The sequence below is a fragment of the Danio aesculapii genome, chromosome 1 (genome assembly GCF_903798145.1).
Source record: "Danio aesculapii chromosome 1, fDanAes4.1, whole genome shotgun sequence".
In the NCBI taxonomy this organism is placed as follows: Eukaryota; Metazoa; Chordata; class Actinopteri; order Cypriniformes; family Danionidae; genus Danio; species Danio aesculapii.
In genome coordinates, this window is record NC_079435.1 from 20,459,339 (window position 1) to 20,469,253 (window position 9,915).

A 9,915-nucleotide genomic window follows, 5' to 3' on the forward strand; every position below is an offset into this window, starting at 1 on the left:
TATGTAGTGGAGCTCTCTTCCAACAAGCTGGTTATCTAAATCATGTCTTAAACAATAGAGACATGCAAAAAAAGGCAAAGCAAGGGTTGTGGGGACCAGTATTTAGAACTGCTAAACTAAAAAAAAAAAACTGCAAAGTAGAGCTACTCGAATGGAAAACTGAGGACTTGGCAACACTGGCACGCACAAGGTGAATGTTAAAGGGATAGTTCACCCAAAACTGTAATATCTGTCATTATTTACTAACCCTTTACTTGTTCCAAACCTTTTAGACTTTCTTTATTCTGTTGAACACAAAAGAAGATATTTTGAAGAGAGTTGCAAACCTGTAACCGTTGTCTTCAACATTTTTAGTTATTTTATTCTATTATGAATGTCAATGTTACCGGTTTTCAGTTTTCCTTAAAATATCTTTTGCGTTCAACAGAATAAAGAAACTCATAAAGGTTTGGAAGCACTTTAGGGAGAGTGGTTAGTGAGTACATTTGATTATTTGGATGAACTATCCCTTTAAGACAGGAGTCCTAGCTGGTACAGAGTGTATCATCTATCTCCGGTTAAGTAATACTCTGAAAGCTGCTCAAGACCAAGTGGAACACAGAAGATGAAGTACACTCCAGTTTTTATGTATGAAAGAACCCAACTGGCAGATTTTTATGCTTCAAGCGACTGTCATTAAGACAACTTTGGTTTTAACAAATGAAATGACTACTTTTGTTGATCTATTTTTAGTTTTTAAATCATGCTGTTGGTTATGGATGATTATGGGATGTCATGCATTTTCAAGGAAAAGTTTGTGCAGTCTGTGCTTTACATGTTTCATAATGCATTTTCAATGTAAATATTAGTAGTTATAAGCCAAGAGATCTCTTCAAATCCAGACTTTGGCTTTCTAGTATTTAAAAAGGCTGTGAAGTCAAAGAGAGGGTCTGAGATTGGTTATGCACCTGCTAAATGAATTATGCAGAAGGTAATCTGTACTTATCTGATCACAAAACGCATCATGCATCCTTTTAGATCTCGTAACACAGTTAGCTGACAGGGAGAGGCAGGAGCTCAGTCCATTCAAGTATTGCCCAAACCATGCTGAGAGATGCATCTGTATATTTTACAACAAAATAAATACAAAACAAGCAGCGGCTTATGTGTAGTCTGAATGTAGAGATGATGTTGGTGATACACGCGTTCACTTATTTCCGTTTGCTTTTAGTGTCGGTGGTCTGAAACACACTTGAGGCGGACATGAGGTTCTCGATGTACTGCCCAAGAACCTGGTTCTCTGATTTGAGCTTCAGGTTTTCCTCTTTAACTGCATCCACACGTGCAGAGAGATCTAATGAAGACAGAGATGCAGAATTAGAGAGGGCATCAGCTTTTTCTGGCAACCATTAGGAGTGCTTGAGTGGATTAAAGGAAAATGTGAAGTGTGGTGAAATGTGTATATTCAGTTAAAAACATAACAGCAACAAGAAGTCACCAGGGCGAGATAAAAAAAAGAGTTTATACCTTCTAACGTGTGCTGAAGCTCCAACACTTGGTTTATGAGTCTTGTCTTCTCCTCTTGCTCAACTTGATTCTCCATATCTCCTGAAAAACATACGCACTATCATCTGAATCTGCTCCAAAAGTCAATTATACTTGTTAAAAATATATATTTTTAAACAAATATAAATAATATATATTAATAATAATAAATATATATGATACAATAACGTGAGTGATATTTACCATCAATCTCACAATTCATGGTGTTGTACTGCTCCTCTGGTCTAAAGCGCAGGACTGTAGGTTCACCGTCAGCTGTAGGAAATAAAATAATTTCATATAAAACGTACCCATACTGCAAGTTTTAGGACATACAACAGTGTAATTTAACAGTTCTCGTTAGAGTAATAAAGGGAAACTTAACGTTAACCGTTTCCAAGACCAAGATGAGCAGTTAGCAAAGTTAGCTATTGGCTAACAACAAACCATCGCCTGACAAATATCTCTCTCAGTAAGCTAAGACTGTTATAATTTACATGTTTAAAATGTAATTATATGTATATATAACTATCAATACTCAATACATTACAGTTATATACAAGTATAGAATGGTTTTGTGAAGTTTAAACTTATGCTACGTCCATTCGTTCTCATGCATTACAGGCCGCTGCAGCCTGTGCTAAAACACTTGTGAGGAAAATTACACAGCTAACTAAATTGTATTTAAACAGTCAGCAATAAATAAACGTGTTAAAAAGCTCGCAAGGAACTTTATACACGTCGAGACGAAATAGACTTGATAGCAAGCGCTTAAGTAAACAAACAACAGCACATTGAATGTAGCTCATACCTGATTGTACAAAACTGAACCTCTCTCGGCGTTATTAACGATGACCAAAATATGATCAAGACTCCAAAGAAGATGCCAAGGTAATGAATGATACTTGACTGTCCGTTACCTCATCACTTCTTCCTTTATTTTCACATAAACTCTCACTTCAGATAGAGGGCCGACAGAGGGAGGCAAAGCTCTCTACATTTGAGGATGTTGTCAGAATTCTTAGTGCAGATTTTTATTTTTTAAAGAATAGTACTTGAAAGAGTGGGCATCATCAAATTCATTATCAGCAATACCACTACTGCTGCTGCTAATAATAATAATTAGAAATATAGTTTGGTCAAATCAATTCCCCAAACTATAATTGTTTAATCATTGAGGTAATGTTGGCTTTATATTCGCATATTTGTTCATTTTTGAACATTGAAAACTTCTGACATGGCCCCATATTATTAATATTAGTATTTACCACACTACTTCGCATATTCGGTCTGAAATCACATGTAAGTATGACTTCAAAACCACATTAGCACAATTTAAGTGACTATGAACAATGTACTTCGATAGACATTGGGTGCAAATATATCATTTCCAGTTTTTCATTCATTCATTCATTTTCTTTTCAGCGTAGTCCCTTTATCCATCAGGTGTCGCCACAGCAGAATAAACCTCCAACTTATCCAGCACATGTTTTACACAGCGGATGCCCTTCCAGCCACAACCCATAACTGAGAAACACCCATACACTCTCATTCACACATACACTACGGACAATTTAGCTTACCCAATTCACCGATAGCACATGTCTTTGGACTTGTGGGGGAAACCGGAGCACCCAGAGGAAACCCACTTGACCACAGGGAGAACATGCAAACTCCACATAGAAATGCCAACTGACCCAGCCGAGGCTCGAACCAGCAACCTTCTTGCGGTGAGTTGACAGTGCTACCCACTCCGCCACCCTCCAGTTTTAGAATTAGCAAAAAATACTTTTCTGAAATTATATTACCAAAGAGAAAGCCAGAATGTGCAAATATAAAACCAACTATACCCCATTTGTTTAATCAAGTAGAAAAACTGGTCTTTTAGAAATAGCTCAATTATGTATTATTATTTATTTTTTAATTTGTTTAATAATCGTTTGAATTATATTTCTGCAGGTAAATTGCAAAATAATTCCTGTGCCAAATGAGCAGAAATATAAAATGTCTATTTAGGTATTTTTGTATGCTTAAAATGCTTATTTTAATTGAGGTAACAAAAATGAAACATAAAGATTACTGTGGCATGCACGTCATAATTTTGCCAAGTACGATGCGATCCTGGATTAACATCTATGTTGATCCTGGAGCATAATTTTTGTTCGAAAATGTAATCCATACCTATTGCCTGCCCCTAAACATAACTGTACATTATTCCCAAAATCAGAGGGGAATAATAGTTGCGTAACAAACATATAGAAGTGCATAAACTGCAAACCTAAACTTAACATAAACATTAAACATATCCCTTAATTCTGATTGGCTGATTGGAATGTTGTTTCAGTATCACCATAGATGTTAATCCAGGAACATGTCCTACATGGTAAAATCAGGTTGGCCACTGGGGTATATTTGGCAAGAAATTCAATTGATAAATAATTTATTTGTATAATTTAGTGTGTTACTTGTCATTTTCTTGTACTTTTTTTGTGAAATTTGCTAGTTTTCCTTTTTTTTTTTTTTTTTTTTTTTGCAATGGTGGTTTAAATTTTAGGAGTTTACGTTTATTTAAATGAATAAACCTGTTGATAAGTGTTATTTAGTTTCCCAGTGATGGGTTGCAGCTGGAAGGGCATCCGCTACATAAAACATATGCTGGATAAGCTGGCGGTTCATTCCACTGTGGCGACCCCTGATTAATAAAGGGACCAAGCTGAAAAGAAAATGGATGAATGAGTGGAATGAACCGCCAACTTATCCAGCATTTGTTTTATGCAGCTGATGCCCTTCCAGCTGCAACCCATCACTGGGAAACACATACACACTTAATCACACACACATACACTACAGACAATTTAGCATACCCAGTTCACCTGTACCACATGTCTTTGGACTGTGGGGGAAACCGGAGCACCCGGAGGAAACCCACACGAAAGCAGGGAGAACATGCAAACTCCACACAGAAACGCCAACTGACCCAGCCGAGACTCGAAACAGCGACCTTCTTGCTGTGAGGCGACAGTACTACTGATTTATCTGATATTTTCCTCTAAAATGAGCGTTTTCTTCAGTCTCCTATATGTTTATGTTCAGTTATTTCACTGTAAAGGCAATGAAATACTCTATTCATCACCATAAACGTCAACCTACACACCAAAACCTGAGAAAAATACTCAATTTAGAAGAAAGTTTCAGATGATACATGGATTTTTTCCCATCTGAACTCTTCATTTGTATGGTAGAACAATAGTTTAAGCTTTGTGTGTGTGGGGGTGTGTTATATTGTTTCAAAATGTTATTAATATTTGCATTTTTTTGTTTACAATGTGTTTCTTAAAGCATATATGATCTGACAGCCTGCCATGCTGTATTGTTCAATATATAAATTCAATATGTTTTATATGAATTGCCTGCTTTGTCGATTAATAACAGTAAAATGCTCAATACCATTTATACCAAGTAATTTCAAGCCCCAGTCTGCACTCACCAATATTTCTTTTTGTGTTGTACAGAAGAAATAAAGTCGTACAGGCGTGGGAATGACACGAGGGTGAGTAAATGACAGAATGTTCATTTTTGGGTGAACTATCTCTTTAAAACCGAGAAGACGTGAGTCATCTGAAATATGCAGCCTTTGTTCTGCTTCTGCTGCTCTGACAGTGGCTGCATTCACACACGCTCGCTGAACTCGTCTCTGCACACAGGCTTATACTGTACACACTTACTGCCTCTTATGGCAAGTGAGCTTTCTGACATGTGTTGACACAACGCCTCTCCATTCATTTCTGTATTTGGACAAGAAAACCACATGCTGCACAGCGCTACAACATTTAGGCGCTTGAGTTATTGTGCTGACTTCAACTGCCATGGGAATATACTGTACTCCTTACACCGCTTTTTTAAAAACAAGTGGTTAAATCGTTCAGGTCTGCTTTATATGTCTTTAACCCACTGTTGACTGCTTATGTCAGAAATATCAAATTCTATGTCAATCTGATGATTTTTTAGCTTTTAGCATCTAAATGTTAGCCTTAACATTTAGCCTTAATGTTAGCATTTTGAAAATCTATTCATTCAACCTTACTGTTTCTCACTCCCGCCAATATGAATCAACTGTTTTGATGACATCACTCTGCATATCTTCTGTCCAATCAAATGCTCTCCAGGATCTGAAATGTCCCGCCCCTACATGCTAAAGCTAAAGCACTTGTTCACATAATGACTAGTTACTATATGGAGAGTGATACATAGTGCACTACAAAGGGGCTCAAATTATTAACATTATAGTTTATATTTCACATTTCACATAGTATATAGTTTCACATTTCACGACCTTTAAAAACAAGACATTAAATCAATAATGTAATAAAAAAAAATTAAATAAATTAAAAAAAAAAAAAAAAAATATATATATATATATATATGTTAAATAGCAATAATATATGATGTTAGGCTGCGTCCGAAACCGCCTACTACTGCATTTGAATTTAAACGTACTACTCGGCCGTTAGAAAAGTATGTTCTATACAGTATGAATGTGAGCAGCATGAATGGAATTCGGACATACTACATCCGCCATTTTGTCATCCTCAAGTGACCTACCAGCGTCATTTGCATCGCTTCACTTTCATTCATGAATTCTATTGCAGGGCATCATGGGATAGCGCAGCGTACATGGGATGCACACTTCAGAGGTTGTTGCTAGATCTGATATGTTTGCGGCCGGAAGTTAATGAGAATTATTTTTATTATTTATTAAATTTCCCATTTATTGTATTTTATTAACGTCTACCCCCACCCCAAACATAAACCCAACCATCACAGTAACGTAAAAACAGTTGTACAGAGTATCATTTATGTTATCTATTAAATTATGCAATAAATTGTATTTTTTAACACCTACTCCCACCCCAACCTTAAACCCAACCGTCACAGTAGTGTAAAAATATTAATTATTGTTATACAGTGTCATAAAAAATGCTGCTTTATTAATGTGCATGTTGCACTTTAATAAAATAAAAAACGCATAACGATCTAGACTTTACCCACTTTTCACTTCAGAATCTCGCCAGAAGTAGTAGGTCATCCGGGTACTTCTCGCATACTGATTTTCAAATTTTATGAATTCGGACATACTTCTCGCCTTGCATACTGATTTTAGCGTACTATATAGTATGGAAGTATGCGGTCACAGATGCAGCCTTACTGTTTTTACATATTTTAATAAAAATATTTAATTGGATATTTATTTTATCTGCATTTTCGCCCGGGTGAGCATTTTTGTTTCTAAATGCAATAATTATTAAAATGTTTGTTCATTTCTGTCCTCCAAAAACATCATGTTTTTGTAAGTAAGCACCATAAAACACTTCGCATGGTTCTTTTCTGTCATGTAGCCTCATTTGAATACATTTAAATAGGGCTGCATGATATTGGAAAAATTGAATTTTTATCAATATATATTTCCTTCGGCTTAGTCCCTTTATTCATCAGGGGTCGCCACAGCAGAATGAACTGGCAACTTATCCAGCATATGTTTTACACAGCAGATGCCCTTTCATCTGCACCCCAGTACTGGGAAACACCAATACACACTCACATTCACACACATACACTACGGCCTATTTAGTTTATTTAATTCAGCTGTACCGCAAGTCTTTGGATTGTGGAGGAAACTGGAGCACCCGGAGGAAACCCACACGAACATGGGGAGAACATACAAACTCCACACAGAAATGCCAACTGACCCAGCTGGGACTCAAACTAGAGAAAATTCTTGCTGTGACAGTGCTAACCCCTGAGCCACCGTGTCGCTCGCTATCGATATATATATATTGCAATAATTTCAACAGATGACTTAATATTTCTATTTGGAAAGAATTTATAATGTCAGATTGATTGGGATAATCCTGTACATGAGTGAATCATGCAAAAAAATATAAATATGATCTACAAGCATAGATAAATACAATAAAGAAAAAGATACAATTAAAATACAGTGTTTTATCATTTTCCGAGTCTAACAGTATTCAGGTACAGTAAATGCATGATAAAAATGTTATTATGTATAAATGTATAAAAAAACTAATTCAATAAAATGAATCATTTTTAAAGCGTTTAATCATTAAATGCTTTTAAAATCATCAGAAACATTGCAAATGGTAAATTTTAATACAAACTCAACATTAAATATTCTGCAGTGTGACTATTGCGAATGAACACATTGCGATATCGATGCTGAAACGATATATTGTGCAGCACTACATTTAAATATAATGTCAAATCATCAGACTGTTGCTATAACTGCTATGTTATCACATAGATATACAAAATAAATGAATAAAATCTCAAATTAAGAATCAACTATACAACGTTGAATGACTGAACTGTTTTCTGGGACTATCGTTGCTGTAATTTCTTCTTATTGTTAATATTATTATTATATTATGTTGAGTGGGTTAAATTAGTATATGTAAGTATATGTTTTTTTTTATTTTAGTAAAGTTCATTAAGTGCTAAATTAATACAATAATTTAAATACATTGAAATAAATCCTTGAATAAAATAAGTTTGCATTTTGTATGTTTTATTTTGTTACCTTTAAATTTTTTCCTCCATGCAACAAAAAAGGTCATGGATTCATGCTTTTAGTTTAGCCAACTATAATAGCCCTGCAGATAAGTGTTAGAAATGTATCAACTCTACCATCAAATAATGGTTTGCTATTGTTTCTCTATGGCTGTTTAAGGGCAGGTTCCACTGTGTCCCTCAAAAAGCTTGAAGTCTTTATATTGGAGTTGTTAGCCAAAGTTGGCCCATGGTAACCTTTGAATTGGCCCTCCATCCCATCTGAAAAGAGGAAGAATCTGCTTGGGGTGAATGCTTTTGACAGAAATTGTCGATTTGAATTTTGAATTTAACGTAATCCTTTGTTTCTTAGTTTTACTGCTGAGCTACAAAAAGACAACTGAAATTAAATGATTCAATTAAATGTTGTAAATGATTCAGACTTTTAAAATTGACATCTAGCACATCTGACATGTGGAGCATATAAAGGTACGGGCAGATGAAGCTCGACTAGTGTATTCAGCATTGAACTTTATTATGTTATAAATAGAATTATTTATGTTTTTACTGTAATAAATTCATTATTAAATGTTAAAAATCATACTGCATTAGATATTAAATATTATTTAAAGCAACATTTTCTATTTTTTTTTTAAATGTTACTGAATAAGGAAATTCCCTTTAGCAAATTTAATGTGATACGGTTTGGTATATATTCAGCCCACAGCCCTCAAACAAGTTTGATTTTTGGCCCTTTGTAGGAAAAAGTTTGGGCACCCCTTATTTATATGAACTGTAAGAGTTGTCAAACTATCAGCTGTCCCCAATCCAGTTTTTCATTGGAGAGCAAGAAACGCCTTTTAAATTAATTTTAAAATGTTAATAATTCTAGACATTTACCCAGTTGTGTAAAATCTAAATCTTAAAATTTCTGAGTTAAAACCTTCTCCTTATGTACAAAATACGTGTAGCCAAATGATTATTTTACTGATCGTGCATAGTAGCCCAGTTAAAAACAAAATAGGTCAGTGATTCAGTTTATCATTTAAATGTGCACCTGTGTGATTGCAGTTACACATCACTTACTTGGTTTATTAAAGTCATAAAACTAATTTCCGATTAGCCTAAACAATCAACTTAATCACGAATCTTACCTGAATCATCAGCCAGTGAGATGTTAGTAAAAGTCCCATCATCTTCATCCACGTCGCCCTCCATGACCCGAGTGATTGCTCAAATATGTGTGTGTACGTGCGGTTAGCAACAACAGCCCAACATGACAAAACAGAAATATCTTTTAAAATATCGGTCTTTCCTCTCATGAAGCGATGTGTGTGTGTGTGTGTGTGTGTGTGTGTGTGTGTGTGTGTGTGTGTGTGTGTGTTTGCCCTGCCGTACCCTCTCAATTATTCACCATCACCACGGTTACCAGCCGGACCTGTATGGCAACTCAGGTGACAATGGTGGTGCAGAGCAGAGGGCGACGCCTGCTGAGAGATCCAAAGTTCACTACTTCACTTTCTCAGATTACAGAGAAAGACCCCCGCTTACACACTCCTTCAAACTCGCAGTTTGTCTCATTTAATTCGGCCTTTAGCGACACATTAACTAAAGGAAGCGTCCGATGTCCTCATAAGAACAAAACTATTGTACAGTTTACACGGAAATATGGCAAGCCGTTTTTACATTTAATCAATAAATCACTCTGCTGTCTGTTTTATATTACTAGCATCATACTGAGTTTGTGTGTGTTTTTGGTTCCTTTTGTAAGAAAGCATCTCGTGAACATAGAGAGGATAGAGTTTGACTGCATCTTAAATCATA

At 35.5% G+C, this 9,915-nt stretch overlaps 1 protein-coding gene across 3 annotated transcripts; it reads right to left on the reverse strand.

Moving 5' to 3' along the window:
- Window positions 1-1,087: 1,087 nt before the first annotated feature.
- scoca (short coiled-coil protein a) lies at window positions 1,088-9,454 on the reverse strand. 3 transcript variants are annotated; one of them, XM_056457102.1, is made up of 4 exons: window positions 9,246-9,454; window positions 1,729-1,800; window positions 1,507-1,587; window positions 1,088-1,333 (listed from the first exon to the last, which is right to left on the reverse strand). In XM_056457102.1, the coding sequence occupies exons 1-4, from the start codon at window positions 9,307-9,309 to the stop codon at window positions 1,191-1,193; spliced, it is 360 nt and encodes a 119-aa protein (XP_056313077.1). In that variant the 5' UTR covers window positions 9,310-9,454; the 3' UTR covers window positions 1,088-1,190. The 3 variants fall into 3 exon arrangements, with proteins under 3 accessions (XP_056313077.1, XP_056313069.1, XP_056313061.1); XM_056457094.1 differs by lacking the exon at window positions 9,246-9,454 and adding an exon at window positions 2,336-2,496 and having other exon boundaries at window positions 1,507-1,584; XM_056457086.1 differs by lacking the exon at window positions 9,246-9,454 and adding an exon at window positions 2,336-2,493.
- Between the last annotated feature and the right edge of the window lie 461 nt (window positions 9,455-9,915).

Bases quoted from the DNA above. Each gene is read 5' to 3' on its own strand.
- scoca (XM_056457102.1), bottom strand. From the start codon at position 9,309: ATGGAGGGCGACGTGGATGAAGATGATGGGACTTTTACTAACATCTCA. The intron at 1,801-9,245 runs GTAAGATTCGTG...TATTTCCTACAG, and splicing joins CTCACTGGCTGATGATTCAG to CTGACGGTGAACCTACAGTC. The intron at 1,588-1,728 runs GTAAATATCACT...TATGTTTTTCAG, and splicing joins CATGAATTGTGAGATTGATG to GAGATATGGAGAATCAAGTT.